At 54.1% G+C, this 18,563-nt stretch overlaps 6 protein-coding genes across 6 annotated transcripts; 2 read left to right on the top strand and 4 right to left on the bottom strand.

Annotated features, from left to right (window-relative positions):
- Nucleotides 1-1,510: 1,510 nt before the first annotated feature.
- M409DRAFT_59494 (uncharacterized protein) lies at nucleotides 1,511-2,218 on the top strand (the record flags this gene model as incomplete). Its single annotated transcript, XM_033814212.1, has 4 exons — nucleotides 1,511-1,628; nucleotides 1,678-1,721; nucleotides 1,778-1,793; nucleotides 1,875-2,218. The coding sequence occupies 4 exons, from the start codon at nucleotides 1,511-1,513 to the stop codon at nucleotides 2,216-2,218; spliced, it is 522 nt and encodes a 173-aa protein (XP_033661859.1).
- Nucleotides 2,219-2,308: 90 nt separating this feature from the next.
- Nucleotides 2,309-3,388, bottom strand: M409DRAFT_28575 (uncharacterized protein; the record flags this gene model as incomplete). Its single annotated transcript, XM_033809097.1, has 1 exon — nucleotides 2,309-3,388. One exon carries the CDS (start codon nucleotides 3,386-3,388, stop codon nucleotides 2,309-2,311), a length of 1,080 nt encoding a protein of 359 aa, XP_033661858.1.
- Nucleotides 3,389-4,297: 909 nt separating this feature from the next.
- On the top strand, nucleotides 4,298-7,594 carry M409DRAFT_70052 (uncharacterized protein; the record flags this gene model as incomplete). Its single annotated transcript, XM_033818549.1, has 1 exon — nucleotides 4,298-7,594. The coding sequence occupies one exon, from the start codon at nucleotides 4,298-4,300 to the stop codon at nucleotides 7,592-7,594; it is 3,297 nt and encodes a 1,098-aa protein (XP_033661857.1).
- A 452-nt stretch (nucleotides 7,595-8,046) lies between these two features.
- M409DRAFT_70050 (uncharacterized protein) lies at nucleotides 8,047-9,568 on the bottom strand (the record flags this gene model as incomplete). Its single annotated transcript, XM_033818548.1, has 2 exons — nucleotides 8,047-9,082; nucleotides 9,135-9,568. 2 exons carry the CDS (start codon nucleotides 9,566-9,568, stop codon nucleotides 8,047-8,049), a joined length of 1,470 nt encoding a protein of 489 aa, XP_033661856.1.
- Nucleotides 9,569-14,110: 4,542 nt separating this feature from the next.
- On the bottom strand, nucleotides 14,111-15,168 carry M409DRAFT_37626 (uncharacterized protein; the record flags this gene model as incomplete). Its single annotated transcript, XM_033810766.1, has 2 exons — nucleotides 14,111-14,792; nucleotides 15,038-15,168. The coding sequence occupies 2 exons, from the start codon at nucleotides 15,166-15,168 to the stop codon at nucleotides 14,111-14,113; spliced, it is 813 nt and encodes a 270-aa protein (XP_033661855.1).
- Nucleotides 15,169-16,316: 1,148 nt separating this feature from the next.
- Nucleotides 16,317-18,547, bottom strand: M409DRAFT_28571 (uncharacterized protein; the record flags this gene model as incomplete). Its single annotated transcript, XM_033809096.1, has 3 exons — nucleotides 16,317-16,547; nucleotides 16,601-17,191; nucleotides 17,246-18,547. The coding sequence occupies 3 exons, from the start codon at nucleotides 18,545-18,547 to the stop codon at nucleotides 16,317-16,319; spliced, it is 2,124 nt and encodes a 707-aa protein (XP_033661854.1).
- Between the last annotated feature and the right edge of the window lie 16 nt (nucleotides 18,548-18,563).

The following is an 18,563-nucleotide window of genomic DNA, read 5'->3' as shown; positions in this document are numbered from 1 at the left end:
TTGTTATCTGCATTGTGTCAGCTTCGGCGTTGTATGCGTTGAGATACTGCACGGAGACTCTGTTCTCGTGATCGTCGCCTGTGCTTTCTCGTCGACTCCATGATAGACCGCGCACGGCCCGAGGGTGTACGTATGAGAGGCTGCTCTTTGGTCAGAGTGGAGATAGGGCAGCGCCTGTGTGTGGCTTAATCGAGTAGTCCCAATATTCGTGGGCAGTATGGAGACATGTCGGTTGGAAATGGAGGAAGATCCAACCATTCACCACCCCTGAGAAGCTGGAGAGATTGACGAGAGCTGAGACGAAGGGGACTGGTGCTGTTCGGGTGTCTGAGACTCCATCGCTATGCAATCAGATTAGCAGGAGTCCAAAAGCGGGAAACGAGGACGACTTCGTCGACAGATGACGTTCAGCATAGCTTGGCGAGGGAACATGCGTCGGAGAAATGATAGCGTGGCGAGTCTGCATGCAGCTCAATCGGGCAAGATCTATGGGTTTTCGAGGCTCCGCAAGACCATGACAGCTGCGCGCCTTGCATGAGTTCCAGGATGGATGAGTGCGCAAGAGCATAGTGCAAAGCTCGGACGCGACCTCAGAACGATCACGCACTTCTGCAACATACCTTCGTCGCTGACACTGATTTGGAATCATAGCGCTGCCGCAACGCTGGGTCACGGACGTTCTCCTTTCATACGTAGCCTTGCCACGTCTGAGCCGCTTGACTCCAAACGATGGTCAAACTGTCAACGTAAGCTCCTCACAAGCTTTAAACGAAGAGAAGGCTTGAGAGTACGAAGCTTGGCATGGTCACGGTCTGTACGGATCCTTGTAGTATCGTCTAGACCATCGTCAACCGTAGATGTGTGCATTATCGTGGATACATAGCCCTGGCTTGGCGAAAGCGAGCCTGAAAGCGAGCTGGCAGATTTGTGACACAGGGCGATAGCCAAATGGTCTGCACCTTGTATATGCTCGCAGCTGCACGAAAATATCGATTTCTGCAAGTCGTCGTAGGCTGGAGGGCATCCAATCTGGGCAAGTGAAGTCGAAGTGGTCCATTCGGGACCGCCGGGTACTCGAAGCGAGCGTGTAGCAGAGCCTGGAAACAGTGGACCCGTTCGCTAAGATCCACCATGGAGGCTTGCCTTCACTACATCCCAGCATCAACACGCGTCCGAGGTGCAATGCCAAGTCGAGCCAACGGCCGAGAAACTGTGTAGACGGCGACGATATCGGCACGAAAAAAGGCCTGGCCACGCAAGCGCCGACGAAATGTGAAGCCAGCGACGTGTGGTCGACGATGGGTCGAAACCGCGAATAGATGATGTGAACCAGAAACAAGCCACAAGCCAACGCAGGCGAGCCGTGAAGACGTACACGTTTGTGCTGAAGCGGTGTCATATGTCCTGTTCTGTCCGCCCCTTCAGTCTTCCACACGCAGCTTGATCAAGTTTGTTGCTGCAACTCGCCCACTTCCTCCCTCCTCCAGTCGTTATCGAACCGTTTTACAACATGTTCTCTGGTGTCTTGACTCTGCTCTACCTCGCAGTGTGCGTTGCGGCAGCTGACGGTGCTCGCTATTATGGTTATGGCTCTGGAATCAAAGGGTTGCCATTGCTCTACGCCGACGGTATGCTGGGCCTGTTTCGATGGGATGTGCGACGACTGACGGTCAGTAGGTGTTGCGTATATAGGCAATCTGCCCCCGCCAGACACTGTCGTGGTAAGTACCTGATTTCGTCGTCGATATTGACTGCATTTACTGACTGCTGTCGCCAGGCCACGAACGTCACTCGTAAGCAAAGCTGTCCTCCAGAAATCTCCTTGTCTTCATGATAGAAGCGGATGGCTCATGTATGATTCTAAAATGCAGTAGTATCTCAGGGCGTGAGCGATGGTTCTTTCACGGCTTCACCCACGAACCAGTCGGTCTCGTCAAGTGGGAACTGGACCTCGCCGAAACTCGTCATCAACAACAATTCTGGAGCGTTCGCCGCTGCCGAGTTTGAGGCCAATCCGAACACCACAGTCACAAGCACTGGATTCGACAACTGGGGAACAATGCTCGTCTGGATCAGCGACTCTGGAGACATCACCACCAAGTGGTATGCCGACCCCGTCGACGACGATCTCTGGGTGCTGAAGTGGAATGTCGACAACACCGCCAGCGACACGGCCACGCCGGTCGTGCTGAAGTCTCAAGCGCCCATCAAGAAGTGATTTGGACACGTCTGCTGTTGATGGACTAAAAGGCGTTGAGAATGGCGTTTGGTAAAGAGGGAAATGAGCAGCAGGTGGGCTTCCAAGAATTCAGCTGGTGGATTGAGGTATATTTCGAATGCATCCGTAGCACAATCGACTCTTTTCTGGGCTTTGGCCTTGGAGCGGTATGTTGCAGAGCTCACATTGCTGTTCCACCTGGCTCAATGGTGCTGCTTTCAGCTTTCCTGTCGTCCTGACAACATTTGCCACGATCGACGGGTAGTCTCGTTCGACCGACTCAAAGTACTGGTTCATGAGATCGTCGATTGTCATGTTCTTGGTACTCACAGTCGCCGGTTTCTCTGGATTGACAAGTTGCTGGTCCAGAGGTGGCTCGACGAACGAGATGTATGCCTCGATTTCCTTGGTCAACAGCTCTCTCAATGGGTAATAGAAAGTAATGCCATGGGGTGACTCTCCATCGGCCACAGTCCATGGAAGTGCGAAACCTCGTCCTTTGGCAGTCTCGGCGAGCGTTCGTTCGGCGAGCTTAGTCGTGCTGTCCTCCCATACGACAGCTTCGCACTCTTCTCTTTTCGCAATCTGGACCACGAGCTTGCGCCGAAGGATCTGAAGTGTATCTTGCCGACCCGTTGCCGACTTTGAAGAGTTCAAGATTGAAAGCAGTCGGTCTCGCGGGCTCGCGCACTCAACACGGTTCTCTGACACATCTGGAAATAAACTTGACAAGTCGTCCAATGACAGCACCTCCGATAGCGCGGCTGAACGGTATTCGTGCTCCGGATATCGAGCCTGAATCGTGGCCAAGGAAGAGTCACGCTGACCATCTGCTGCAGCAAGCTCATCATCAATGCGTAATATGCACAGTTTGAAGCCGGTCCGCCCGGTTTTCTCTGCCTGACCCTTCAGGTGATGGCTGAGGATGTGTAGCGACCCCACCGAGCACGCATCATGTGACAGAGGCACCAGGAGCTTGCGCACCTTCCCCAGTTCCGAGTTGCGGACGCGGAAAGTCTCCATGCGCTTCACCACTTTGGTCTGCACATACTTGCTGAAGCAATCTCTGCACAGAGGCTCGGTGCGGACGACAATGGCCGGCTCAACGGTCTGGCAGCGTCTGCAGAGGCTGTCGTCCACGGGCTGGGCCGGGAGACGTCGTCCAGGCATTTTGATGGGCCGTCCAATGCGAAGAAGGCGATATGTGGTCTGTACTCAGGTAGACGGCAAACGAAGTGGTGCGGTCCAGCAGCGGTCTTGGTCCCAAGAACTCGGCGGCCCTCAGTCGGCACGTTTGCCCGTGCTTGTGTAGCTTCAACGTGCTTGACTGCCACAAACCCGCGGGCGCAACGCGTGCAAGTGGATGCGTGGGTGGACGTGCAGAGCGATGCCGTGAGATGGTCGCGCGTCGAATATGCTTTGGTGTCGCCCACGCAAAGGTTGTTGGTCATGCCTGAGTCCAAAGTCAAAGATTGCCAAGCGCACTAGCGTCCGGTCGTGGCGTGAAGAGCTTCCCGATCGTCGCCACGCTGAAGACAAGCATGTGCAGTCAGTCGAGGTAAGTAAGGCCTGCGCCGCCGCACCGCACCCTCGTCTCGTCTGACTTTTTCCCACAGCACGCCCATTGACGACACTACTCGCATTCATTGCCGACCGCCGAATCGCTAATAGTCACAAACCCATCATTCGGCCGGGTGAAGGACGGCAGATCCCTAGACCAGATCTCCTCGCTCCACACCTCTCCCTCGGCTGACGTCGTTTGGTCAAGCACCAGAAGATACATTCGCGAAGAAACCTTGTCGCAAAGAGTTTGAACCATTTCTTCGCTCGTATTATCTCTTCGCCTTCGCTGCGTCCATCCATTGCCACTCAACGGCATTCTGGGAGCGGCGACTGGGCGCACCACCGCTCTGTATGCATCCGCGGAACAACAATCATTCGACCCTGGACCGACGCGCTGCGGCCGAGACCTTCGATTCGCGATTGCTGTTTGCACCCACTTGAATGAATAGAAGAGACGAGGCACATTCAATCGTTTGAGAACTTGAACAAGAGAGGGATCGAGAAGCAGCATTCAACATGGCGTGGGAACAACTGTCCATCAACCGGCCGCATCTGGTCTACATCATTCTTGGTGGTTTCACGAGCTTGTTCATGCTGTGCTCCTCTGTGATCAAGGAACGGCTGTACATTGGTGAAGCCACGGTAGCAACCATTTGCGGAATCATCTTTGGGCCACACGCTGCCGATCTCATCAATCCAGCGACTTGGGGCAACACCGATCAGATCACGCTCGAGTTCAGCCGCATTGTGCTGGTTGTGCAATGTTTCGCCGTCGGTGTTGAGTTGCCCAAGGCATACATGGAACGACATTGGCGATCCGTCGTCTTCTTGCTTGTCCCAGTCATGACCTTCGGCTGGCTCATCACAAGCTTATTTATCTGGGGCCTGTTTACACCGCACTTGAATTGGCTGGAAAGCTTGACCATTGCTGCTTGTGTCACGGCCACAGACCCCGTCTTGGCTTCTTCAGTGGTGGGAAAGGGCAAGTTCGCCAAGAGAGTGCCCAAGCATCTTCGCGACATCTTGTCTGCCGAGTCGGGATGCAACGACGGCATGGCGTTTCCTTTCATCTACCTTGCTCTTTACCTTCTCCACTACCGGCCGGATGCTAATGCTGTAGCATACCACTGGTTCTGCTTCACCATCCTTTACGAGTGTGTTTTTGGTGCCTTCTACGGAGTCGTGGTTGGATATATCGCACGCCGCCTCATCAGATATGCGCATGAGAGAGACTTGATCGACAGAGAATCGTTTCTGGTGTTTTATTTCGTGCTGGCCCTGTTCTGTGCTGGTTCTGGATCGCTGCTTGGAATGGACGATTTGCTCGTCGGATTCGCCTGCGGTGTTGGCTTCAGTAACGATGGCTGGTTCACTGAGAAGACGGAAGAATCTCACGTTTCTAACGTTATAGATTTGCTGATCAATTTGGCCTTCTTCGTTTACTTTGGTACGATCATTCCATGGGAGCAGTACAACTCTGGCAGGCTTGGTCTTGACGTCTGGAAGCTCGTCGTTATCGCAATTTTGGTCTTACTCTTCAGGCGAATACCCATCATGATGGCGCTGAAGCCTGTCATACCGGACGTCAAAACCTGGCGTGAAGCGCTGTTCGCAGGACACTTTGGACCTATTGGTGTGGGTGCAATCTTCGTTGCCATCCTGGCGAGAGCTGAGCTGGAGACGGACTCAACAACGCCACTGAAGGTTCTACCGCCAGAAAGTACGCCGGAGTACAATGTCATCTACCTCATCTGGCCCATCACAACGTTCTTGGTGATCTGCTCGATTGTAGTCCACGGCTCGTCCATTGCAGTCTTCACTTTGGGAAAGCATATCAATACCTTGACCCTGACCATGTCTTACACGCAGGCCAACGACGGCAATTGGATGGACCGCCTGCCACGGATCCAGTCACGATCCAAGAGCTCGATGTCAGTGCAGTCTCTCGACGACGAGAAAGTCGAGGGCGGCATTGTCAAGCCTGGATATCCGTTCTTGCGTAGGCAGAGAGAAGAGGACAACCCAAGCCGTGCACAGAGTCGTGCATCGTCGAGGCATCGATCGAAAGGCAGCAAGGGCAGGAACTGGGACTTTGGTATGGGACCTGGTGGCCCGATTAGCGATTCTGCGATTGCCCCATCTCGAAGACGGGAAAGCCCGGAACCTGGGAAGAGGGAAAGCGATTCGGACACTTTGGCCATGAAGAGCGAGCCACCGTCTGATGAGAAGACATCCTCTCCAGAAAATGAGCGTGAAGACACAGATCTTGAGAAGACAGCAACTCCTGGTGAAATCTACGAAGAAGGCAATGACACAGTCTACGAAGACGAAGATGGCAACGTTCTCGCGGTGGAAGATACCCACGGCCTGGGCGCAAACCGTGAGGAAGCTGAACGGCGCGAAGGGAGGCGGCTCATGCATGAGCAAGGCGCGGACAAGCACGGTGGAGTCGCACCTACGCATGAGGACCCCACAACCGATCCTGGTCACGAGGCAATGAAGGAAGCTAAGAGCGCCGAAGCCAACGTGAAAGAGGGCTTGCAGCGACCGGGCAAGGGCTGGCGAGAAGGATGGGGCAAGATGAGTACCATGAAGATGAGTTCCATGGCTGCCAATCTGCGTAAGCCGCAGGAGAAGCCCCCGCCAGAGAAGAAGGAAACGCGAGGTCCTGCTCGGGCGTATCAGTACGGCAACACTATCATTGTTGAAGACGAGGATGGTGAGGTCATCAAGAAGTACGATATCCCAGCTCCAGGCAAGGCCCAAGGTCCAGCGGATGCCAAGAAGACCAAGCAACGTGTTGGACAAATGGGTAAGATGCTGGGCCTTGGGGCTAGGGAAGGCAAGGTTGAGGCAGGTGCTCCAGGACCGGCCAGCGCAAACCAAGAGGCAGAGGGTGCTGATGAGAAGAAGGCCCAAGGGTCAGATGAGGATGAGGACCATCGCTTGCGCTTCACAATCAATACAGGAGGAAGGCGCATGAGCAAGGCAGAGTTCATCGAGCAGATCCGCAACATGGACCCCAAGTCTCGTGTTGAGGCAGTCGAAGACAGCAACGCCCCCGAAGCCGTGAAGCGAGAAGCACGAAAGGAAGCTCGCGAGCAAGCCCAAGTAGGCCGACCTCGAGGCCAATCTCTCCAAGTCCCGCAGGTCCCTGTCGTGCAAGAACAACCCGACGCCGAACAAGAGGCCGACACCGAAGGGCAAGCAGAAGTGACGAGAGTCACCAGCAACGACTCCAACAACCTCCGCCTCATCGACTCCAATAATCGCGACATCCCCTTCCACGACGTCTCCTCCGAACTCCGCCGCTACCAGCTCCGCTCGGAAGAAGGCGAAACCGCCGCGGAGAAACGCCGCCGTCAAGCCCTCCACCAAACCGTCGACGAGGACTCCGAAGACGACGGCACCGAGCGCGTACCACCCTCCCGGCCCCGCGGTCGACGAGGCCTCCCCTCCGCGATCGCCGGCTCCAGCTCTTCGCCGCACGAACGCAACATCAGCGACACGACGGGCGAAACCGCCGCGGAACGGAGACGTCGAGAAGGCGCTCTAGGAATCAGCAAAGAGGATAGCGACAGTGACGAGGAAGATGTCGATCAGCCGAGACAGGTTCCAGCTTCAGGTGCAGGTTCAGGTTCGGGTTCAGCTTCTCAGGGACGGGGGATTATTCGTTTCGCGGAGCAGAAACCCAGGCATAGGGCCGGGAGTTCGGCGGCGCAGCAGCAGGACCAGGGTGGGCAGCAAGCGCAGGCTCAGGCTCAGCAGCCTCGACAGAGGACGTTGAGGTGGGGGAAGAATGTTGGGCGGTAGAGGGAGAGAAAAATGGACTGCAGGTGTTCATGTTGATATTATGATGATTCTTGTTCGTGGCTTTGTTTGGGTGAGGATTCTTGTGAGCGAGTTTTCGTCTTCCTATTTAGGATGCAGCATAGCGGTCCGACGACATTGTTCAGTCGATATACCAAAGTGGACGGACATTTCATGAACCCGAATCACGAGCTCTTGAATTTCGTCTGTTCTTGCATTGTATTCGTTTACGCGGCTTATGCTACGGGTTCAATTTTTCCTATGCTGTATATCTTGGATTATTCAGTTGTCTCTATCCGTCATACTCTCCGTTTCGTCAACAGGGGTATCTCAAGCCGTTCGTTCGTTCATGCCAACATGTCAAACCAACCAAGAGAAACTTTCCAGCTCTCTATCCATCATCCAAGACACACACACACACATCATTATCATCCACCACCCTTTCAGATTCCATACTACCAAAACCCATGCACCCTCGCCCTCCAACTCTCCACCGCGGCGCCCTTCAAATCATCCACATTCAACATATCCGCGCCCTCGCGCATCAACACCCTCCAGACATGATTCCTCAGATCCCTCGGCCAAGAAGGGGTATCCCAATACCTCACTTTCAACCCCTTGTCGTGGGCGCCTTTGATTTGGCTGCGGATCGTGGCGAGTTGTTTCTTGGAGAGCTGGCGGCGCCAGACGAAGCCGATGGAGGAGGTGAAGGAGACGGAGGCGTAGTAGGAGTTTGTGGAGTCGAAGGAGGAGGATGGGGTCGTGCCGCTGGAGCCTTGGGAGGAACTGTGTTGGTTGCGGGTAGTTTTTGAGGTTGAGGAGGAGGATTGGGTGCCCATTTGGGAGAGGGGCGCGTCGAAGAAGATGTCACGGTGGGTGGCGGAGGCGGTGATGAGGTCGAAGGGGCAGTTGCCTGTTCCGACGACGGTTACCGGGCGTTGGTGGAGTGTGGTGCCGTCGTGGTAGGTTAGGTAGTCTTTCTCACGGAGGGCGGAGAGTTGATTGTGGACGTATTCGTAGGTTGCTTTGCCGGAGGTTTTGAAGTCGACGAGGAGGATGAGGGATTGGTCCGGGTCTGCATCGAAGACGCCGTGAGTGTTGTTGCTTGCGTTGGCGAAGTCTGTTTCGGGGTTCATCTTGGCGAGCATTTCGAGAATGGGGTTGACGTAGAGGTTGCGGAAGGTGCGGTTTTTGGTGAGCGAGGCCGTGTTGTGGCCAACGTAGAGCTCTTCGTCAAAGAGCCAGACGTCTGCTTCCACGCCGGTGCAGCCCCAGTGGATTGCATCGTAGAAGGGTATCCGTCGCCAGTAGTCGTTGTGGGAGTGGCACGCGATCGGGATGACGTCTCTTGTGGCATCTGTGGGATATTCTGCCAGACCTTCGCCTACATTGCCTGGCTTGCCCCAATCTGGGAGGAACTCGTCCTCGACTGACGAGTCCCAGAAGAAGCCAGCTCGGCCGATGAGTGCGTGGAGGATATGTATTATCCCGCTAGAAATAGTCAGCATAATGGCATTTTTCGATCGATCTCACTCCCACTCACAAAAATGCAAGAATCGCTACTGGTGAAAGTAATACAATCCGCTTGACAACCGCCCCAACGTGACCTCTTCGACATCTCCTCAACTCTCGCGGCGAGGAATGTCGTGAATGCTTGACAGGTTTTGGGTGCCGTAATAACCCATCGGGTAATTGATCTCTAGGTGTCGAGAAATAGTCATTGTATTCTGGTGGGGCATGCGTCGTTCTTCTCCTCATGCCGACCGCCTGGAGAATTCTTGAGAGCACACCTCCTCGTCGCGGGCGGTCAGCGACGTACTGGTTGTTGTCCTGGCTCTCCTCGTCATCGTCGAATGAGTCGCGGTAGGGGCCGGCAGCGGCGGATGAGGTCGACGATTCGCTTCTGGAGTCAAGGGCGAAGGTGTTGGCGCTGGCGGATTTGGTTCCGCTCGCACCTGCTGTTGTGGGCGACGCCATCGAAGGGCTCGATCAATGAAGCAATGCTCCTTCGATTGCGTCCCACCAATTCGTGCTCTGTTTCTCGTGAATGTGCTCGCGAGAACAGAACAAGCACACGCGTGACTGATGCTCTGATCAGTGGTGATGGAGCGCTACGGTACCACTGCTGCTCGGGGACACTGCAGCAGCCACGGGTGCAAAAGATGGATAGGCGAGCTCGTCCACGCAGCAACAGCACCGACGACAACAACGCCTGACGCTGGGGGACCAGGCCTATATACCGCCGCCGACCAGACGATCAGCTCACGCGCCATCTGCACCAGCCTTTCAAGCGACGCTGCTATGCACCACACCGCTGACCCCCAAAACGAAGCACAACCAGCAGACGGAGGTCGTGCTGCGGCATGCTACGCAGCCTGGCGCTGATTGGATCCCGGCCAGACCCTGCTCGCGCGCAGACTGGCGGGTGATCTGTGGCCCTTGCCTGCTCCAACGATCTGTCAGGGATCGCCTTCAAGGCTGCTCCCGCAAACCTAATCCGCGCTTCATCGCGACGGCACTCTCCTGGGGCTGCGCTGCTCGCTCGTATGGCTGCACTTCGTTCGGCCCACCAATGCTTCAACTCCTAACTCTCGCTGTTGAGATGACGCGGCACACGATGACTTGCCTGGTACGGCTTGATCGCCCATCCTCGACCCGTTGAACGGTGTCGACTATTACGACAGTGCCCGCTTCAGGATTCCAGGCATGCCATTTTCTCCAGCAAAATGCACCAGGTGTCAACAACAATGGCGGGACATGCGACCGGATCCACATCGCAGAAACACGAGGTTCCTACATCAAAGGATCTTGCATCCATTGGAGAATAGGCAGAAGCTATCGCCAACAAAAGACAATGACGAGCAAAGCCCCAACTGCCTTGCCATTTTTTCCCATCCTTCGGCATCACGCGACTCACGGTGTCTCTATCGGGAAACATCGAATGGAACGTGAACCCATGTCGTGCAGAAGTTTGCCTGATGTAAGCATGCCTGGTGGCCACGCTATGTTACAGGTCAGGCAGCGAAGTTTACGATCCATTGGTGTCGTGTGCTCACGAACAGTAAACGGGGTTCTGCTTAGCGCTCCTGTGTGCATTGCTGCAAGGTCAGTATCAGGAGAAAGCCTCTTCGTTCACCCACCACAGCCTCCTGTCGGCTAGCTACGCACGTCATCCTCCTGCACAAGGCATCTCCGAATTTACCGAGACATACGAATAAACGGACGAGCATGCCAGATGCTGGTAACCTGTCGAAAGCATGACGGACCCGTGGACTCCACGCGCCTTTGCCATTGGTACTGTAATCCGTCACGTTCGACATCCGCCGATGAAAGAACTCGAGTTTGGGCAGGCACCTCGTCAAGCCCACACAAACCACACCTACAAAACATCCGCTATCTCATGCCGAATCCATCCTGCGGCAAGCCAGGCATTCATCGATACGGTGGGTACAATCCTGTCACATGGTGAGCACAGTTCTCCCGAAGGCATCGACTGTACAGCCTCCTTATAGGTTGATGGAACGTTACCAATTGTCCTGCATCGCCGAAGGGGAGTATTGCAGGAAGCTAGGCCAGCATAAGAAATCGACAACGAAAGGAAGAACATTGTCGCGTGCTCTGCCAATGCCAACAACTACCAGGAATACGGGTATCTTCTCATCACGAGTGAAGCTACTTCTGACCTCGTTTGCCATTCCAGGCACCATCTTTCTTCGCAGCCCTGAATCCATTTTATCTCTTGATCATTCTGCCTGATTTGAGCAGGATTGTTGGCCCATGCGGGGACATCAACGTCAACGATTATGTCGCGTGAGCTGAACATTACACGTCAATCTGTTGTCAAACCCCGGCAGCATGAGGTTCCTCATTTCCTCAATCAGACGCAGCAGAATCTCTGGTCAATTTGCACACAGGCAACTTGGCTGCGCCTCCACGTGGACCCGCTTCCTCCCCATTCCACACTAATGCTTTAGCTGCACGCAAATATTGCTAATGCCGCTACTTCCTGAAGGATCTGGAGATGCATTCTCGGCGCATTGCTCAGACGATCAAAAAAAGCTCGACCACCGATAACTCGAGATCGACGTTGCTAGTGATTTCAACGTAGAAGAAAGAACGAGGCGTACGGAGTGAATGCTGCGGCCATAAGGGCAGTCTTGCTAAAGACCTTCTCCGAGCACTGACCTCTACAGCCAAGACCTTCACATGACATGCCAAGCCCAGCCATTGCCAAAAGCGGTAATTGAAGTGTGGCAAGTGAACAACAACCTGGCCCGAGAGTCTGTGTCGCCGCGAGGGAAAAATACATTGAAATCGTTGCCTTCGAAATTATTCTCCAAAATCCCCAAGACGCATGCCTCTCTCAACACCATCTCGCCTCCACTTCGGGAATCCACATGCACAGCCCTCATGCATACCTCCCACAACCCGGAGCAAGAACCGTGATTCCATCCATCCATCCATCCATCAATCCATCAGGCATCTCAATTCCGGCAGCCTCAAAGCTACCGTTTCAAATAGCCCCGAGCCCACCACATTCGGCTTCTAAGTCCGGCGCTGCACGAGAGCCACGGGCACGAATGCACGCAACATAGCCACCTCCTCATGAACAAAAATCCTTTACGGGTTGGTGAGAGGGCTAATGCAACCCGGCATGGTTGTTCTTTGAAGAAGGATTTTGTTGTGGTGTACCGTTGCCGAATTCCCCAAGGCAGCAGAATTCCGTATAGAGAGAGGTTTTGTGTATGTACCTGCATTGCATGCTTGCCGACAAGATCAATGGCTTACTGACATGTTTACGGATCAATGACCGAACATAGAGTGTAGGCAACAACAATTCATCAATTGCCACACCTCCACACTGATGACAAGGTCGGCTATACTGTTGACAACGTCGGGTCCGAATGACATCTTTCAATCCCCTTTTCCCGGAACTTGAGTGCATCGAAGGATCGAAGGAAAAAGGAGGTATGATGATGGTTACATGGATACGAAGAAGAGGACCACGAAAAACAAACTCCCTCCCGAGGCAGACTGGTCACCTCGCTGCCTTCCCTTCGATATCCTCGCACAGACAGCCGCACGCTAAACAGATCAAAGAGAAATAATACAGACTTCCTCTTTCTCTCGTCTCGTCTCATCTCATCGAACCCATTCTATAATTCAGTCAAGCTAGCAACAGGCTTTTCTCCATCAGCTACCTCTGCCTTTCTTTCGACATCCTCGCATACACGACCGCCGAACAGATCAACCACCAAACATACTTCCTCTCCCCCCATCCCTCCCTCCCAACCCACAAGTTCTCGATAACAATCTACAGCGAGAACACAACGACAGCGAACGAATTTACGGCCTCACTCAAGTACTTCCCTACCGAAAGCCTCTCATCTCGATGTGAATAATTGCAGTCTTCTGCTCCCCGAGAGGCAGTAGGAGGCGGCATTGCACTTTAAAGAAGGAAAAGCGAACTGCCTTCGATCGATGGGGGCCCCGACCGAGACTCTACAAATCTCTCGTATAATTCGAAGGAGAAGGAGAAGAAGAAGTACGACTGGTTTGACGGACTGCATACATACCTGCTTGCCTCTCCACCTCGTGTGTGGGACAGACAGACAGATCCAATCCTCTCTATCAGTATCCCCTTTCTTCATATCATACGCACTCGACGGCACACGAAGTTCTCCGCTCCTCCACCTCCCCTCCCCTTCCTATTTGACCAAAAAAGCCCCCCAGAGGAAAACCTCTCGTCGTCTACGTCGATGCCTCTCCTTTATACTCTCCTCTCATCTGTCCTTGCCTCTCTACCTCTCCCCTGATCCATCCTTACCTCCATCCTTTCCTCTTCCCTTCTCTCCTCTCCACTTCTCCTCTCCTTACATGTCCCCTGGCCCCTCCTTCTCTCCTCTCCCGATCCACAAGATTAACGTATACCCATGACCAGGCAAGTAGCTAGATGGACATGGAGCAGCCGACAAGTCAGTACATGTATAGACGTACATGCATCATCCACCCTCTAACAGATGGAAAGAAGACGAGGTGATTTCGTCACCGATACACAAACGTTCATGCTCTCAATTCACTACGAAACTATATCTTTCTTTGCTTTCCTTTGGGGCGGAAGTCCAGGCATTCTAATAAGAATGAGTTAGAAAAGATGTGAGTGCGCAGGACCACATCATTGGAGTAGGAGATGATGGATCTTCGACATGCGAGAGCACTTGACCATGAAACTCGTCATTCAAGAACGTGTTGATCGTGAATCTGCAACTTCATATCGATATCAGTCTATCGAAAGCTTCTACGCAGAAACGCTCAACCACAGATAATGCACCAAAGCGAGCCGCATGGCATTCACGGCACGCTTTTCATTCGCTTCTTCAACGATTCACTCCTCGACTCGTAGCAAAAGCTCCCTGGGGTATATCTCCCTCCTCAGAAACACCATCACCTCCAGCCCGATGGTATCCTCTTTCAACCCATCATGACATCCGTAGCTGGGGAATCCCTCCGACGTCCCTCCTACGAGATCTCCATCGCATCCCCCTTGCCCACACCCTTCTCCTCCTTCACCCACTCCACAAACTCGTCGATCACACTCGGCCAACTGCTCTCCTCACTCCAGAAGCCCAGCGTCTCCTCCTTGACCGTCTCCTCCGCAAACGTCAGCGTTTGCTTCCACAAGTCCTTGTTCACCGCCTTCTTGATCTTCTCCTCGCAGAACTCAATCCACCAGTCTAACCACGGGCTGTTTTTCGTTTTCCACTCCCACGCTGGTGCCTGGAAGAGCAGGCGCCAGAACTCCGTTGCCATCTCCATAGGCAGTGCTTTTTGCCTATCTTGCAGCGCGAGCTGGAAGGTGTGGTTGTAGACGTTGCGGAAGAGGTTGCGGTCGGTGGGGAGCTGTGATCGCCGTTGGAGGATGATGTTGCGCATCTTGGGGAGAGTGTCCACGCCGACGTCGCTCCATCCATCGACGAAACCATCTCGCGTGATGACACCTAATGAGGGCGATTGGACGAGCTCGGAGAAGACGAGGGCGCCGACATCTGAGAGTTCGATCTGCAGTTCACCGAGCAGGTTTCCGGTGCCTTCGATGTTGATCTCGTCGGGTGCGTTCTTGGGGTCTTCACGGTATTTGTCGAAGAGCTTCTTAAGCGGCGCGGCGAGTGGGTTGGCGCCGCTGGAGGGGTTGTTGAAGAATCTATCGAGTAAGTTCATGTCAGACACATCGTCCACATGTATTGTTGCAGTGACAAGCTTATCGAATGTAGATTGGAGTTAGAGAGAGCTTCGCAAAGCGGGGCTCACGCGATCATCCACATTTCCTTGCATGTTGCTGCCTTGTTGCCCCATCTCGAACTGCTCATGGTATGCTCTGAACCTAACCTTCCACCGGCTCTTGCTCTGCCCGCGTCCGCTCTTGACGATAGGAAAGACATGACTTACGCGTTGACGGCCGCGCCGACGTTCCAGTTGTGCTGCTTCAGCAACTTGGAGGCAGTGGTCTTGTCGGCCTGAGTGACGCTGGTGAACTCGGATACGGCCGCTCTCTGTTGCGGAGTGCTTGCTGGAGGCATGGCTGTCAGTTGGTGGATTGCGTGATTCGAGATTCGAGAGAAGGTGGCAGAGTCGAAGGTCGAGTTCAGGGTAGGTGGTTGATCGCGATGTCAGGAAGTCATCGATCTCGTAGGTGGTATGTGTGGTGTGGTGAGAGTAAAAGCAGGTCGGTCAAAATGTTGGGTGAAGATGCACAAGCGATACTTCACCCAGCAAGGTCGAAGTCGAAGTGATGAAGCCCGCCGGAGTGTGGGGCTGCTTTTGCGGGGGTGATGTGATGCCTCAGGCAGGAATCTTGAGGCGACAGCAAGAGAACAGGGTATAACTCACCTGGCTCCTTGATCACTCTCGCCTTCTTGCCTTTCTTGGGCGGAGAGTCCATCGTCAAGTCGACGACGTCTTCCGATTTCCGCTTGGGCATGATGGTGCTTGTTGTATGTCGCGTCGAGGTGGTTCACGAAGCCGGGGATGTACAGTTTAAAGTTGTGTAGAAGCAACAAGCGAAGCGTATTGAGAACAATAGAGCAGCGAAGGTCCGGTCTCTTATTGTGAACAAGGTGTTGTGTGTGTTGGAGAATATTGCAAGCGTCACGAAAGGCCGTGAGGAATGCTTTTTGTTGGTGATGGGAAGGGAAGGGAAGGGATAATGATGGCTTTCACGTGCAGTCGCGACGCCAGAAGCACATGGCAGCCTCCATTCATGCATGTGCTTTGCCGCAACACATTTAGGAAGGCACGCTAAATATGTGCTGGGATCTGTGATTGATCGACTGAAAGGAAATGTGTCGATCATTCACTGTCTCATACACGATATCCTCTTGCAATGCCATCCTGATCCTCCATCTATCTACAATCTCATACACACGATTACAATCTGGACAGTCAAGAATCTTTGCACAACAGACAGCATAGCAATGCCGCATATTATCAACACTCCTCCTCCTTCTCATGATATCACTCTGACGGAACAGTTCGTGAACCCCGAAGCTCGTCGATACCTCGCAACGATCCAGTCTCGGATCTCCTGTTCTGTCATCAACAAAGCTCAAACGCGTCAATCAAGGACTCTGCAGGCTCGGCGAGGCTCATGTGGTCGGTGGAAGTTGCAGGCAGGGCAGCGAGGACGAACCTAATCTCCTGTACAGACAAGTTCGTCAGCAGCTTTTCTTCACCCAAGGTTCGTAGGTGGGTTCTCACCTTGCGGCATGCCTTCAACAGCATCAACCAATCCCCGGAAGTTGTCCGCTTGAAGCTCAGCGTACTTCACACGCTCCTGCGCCCAGTCCTGGTGCAGTCGAGAAACGCGGTATTGCGTATGTTGGAAGTGCAGAAGCTCGTCACGGATGCACTCCTTGATAAAGACGCCGCGTGCGTGCTGATTCACGATGCTTTGTTTGTCCTGCGCACCATAACATCAGTACTGGAACAAGTACTAAGGCATATCACACTCACCGCAGTAATTGCATTGCCAACCTTCTCCGCCTCCCCAGGCTTCGCAGCATCACCCTTGGCTCGGATCGTCTGCAGCTTCTGCTCGTTCGCCTGGATCCTCTTTTCCAATGTAGGGATGTTGTCCTTCGCGTATCGGTCCCGGCGATCAAACATGTCCCGCATGCTGACTAGAGAGTCTCGCATCGTCTTAAGATCCTCCAGGACGCCCTCATCCCACGCTCGAGCCTCGTCTTCCAGTAAGGACTGCGAAGTTCCGATGTGCTTGGCGGTGCTTACGATGCCCTCGTTGAGTAGAGGTACGTCGTTAGTATCAATGGCGTAAGTATCCGCGCTGGTTTCAGTAAGGGTGTTCAGGTTGAGGTTTAGACGTCCATATTCTGCTGCGATGCCTTCTTTGCGCTTGCAGACACGTTCAACCAGGTTGCACAGGTTGATGTACAAGTCAGCGCTTCTTCGAACTCCAGATCGAACAGTATCAAATGTATCCTGCAGGTTCTGTGGAAGGCTGTCTTCCAGCGTCGGAGGAAGAGCACGTCCAACAAATTCTTCTTGAACACTGATCGTGGCCTGCTTTCGCCAAACAGCGAGCTCCTGTCACACAATTAGCTACAACCGCAATCTAGTGCAGGGGGGACATGCATCTACCGTAGGCACCGTCAGGAACATGACCACCAGCTGCTCCTCTCTCAGCACGGGGTGACGAACAAGCGCGTTAGCAAACCTCGCCAGCCCTCTCCGCCTCTTCTCGATGAATGTAGCATCCGCAGCGATGTGGTTGCCGTTGATCGCCACTCGTTTCGGCGGTAAAAGAGGCAGCTGGCGGAAAGGGTACCGTTTATGCAGACAATCCAGCAGCCAGACGAAATCGCTGTACCTTCGGATGACCTTGCTGTTGCGACGTATCGAGGCAACTTCGTAGTTCCGGTGCTGGAACATGAACATGCCTTCCTTTTCTTCGAGCAAATTCACAGTCACAAGCTCCTCTGCGCCCTTGCTCAGCGTTGGTCGAGGTTGTGCCGGGCGTCGAACGGTTCCTGAAGCAGCGCCTTCATCTCCAAACCCATCACCCTCACCTCCTGCTCCAGCACCGCCAAATCCTGGAGTATTGGCTGCCGTGTATGAAGTCGAACCGCCCCAGCTACCCGTGCTGCCAGCACTGCTGTGGGGTGCTCGTCCATTGCTGTAACCACCTGTCCCAGTCTCCGCTGGCTCCGAAGCATTTGTAGTAAACGTGCTTGTCGTCCTCTGACCAGCTCCAATACCATTCAAATGTCCATGTCCCTTGTGCATCTGCGGACTTGCCCAAGGATCACTCTCCCCAAAGCCAGCGCCGAAACTCGGCTTCCTCACCGCGCCATTGTCCTGGCTCTGCGGTGCGCCCGCCATCTGCTGCTGCGGTTGCGGTTGCGGAGGCTGAGGCTGAGATGTCTGCTTCACCTGCACAGGTAGATCCGGCTTGGGCAATCTACTCCTCCTCTCATCCACAGCGTCCAACCCAAGCTCTTCGCCTTCCTTCGCGAGTCCGATCAAGGCAACCAACACGTTGAACTCCCCTCTTCCGAACTTGTCCCCAGCTCCTACAACGCTGAATATCTTCTGGCGATCTTGCGAATCGATCCCACAGTCCCGCACCAGATCCTCGCACTCTTGCCGGCTGACGGACCCGCCCTGCTGCAGCGCGTCGAAGGCGTCAATGTACGATTCGGGCACGTCGCTGTCGGAGAGAAGATTCTTGACCAAGCTGCTGCCAGTATTCTTCTTCTTCGAGGGCGTGAATCCCCAAGGCGACTCGTCCTGGTTTTGATCCTCCGCGCCGCTATCCGCGAAGATAGAGGAAGAGGTGGGTTTCGACGGCGTGCCCGGACCGTCGTCGAAGAGAGAGGATTTGTTGTTCGCGTTACTCTGTCGTGATGCGGGTTGGTAATCTTCGTCGCCGAAGAGCGACATGGCTGAAGTTGTGTTG

This window comes from Zasmidium cellare (assembly GCF_010093935.1).
Source record: "Zasmidium cellare ATCC 36951 unplaced genomic scaffold M409scaffold_44, whole genome shotgun sequence".
NCBI lineage: Eukaryota > Fungi > Ascomycota > Dothideomycetes > Mycosphaerellales > Mycosphaerellaceae > Zasmidium > Zasmidium cellare.
This window is presented reverse-complemented; position numbering and strand designations above follow the sequence as displayed.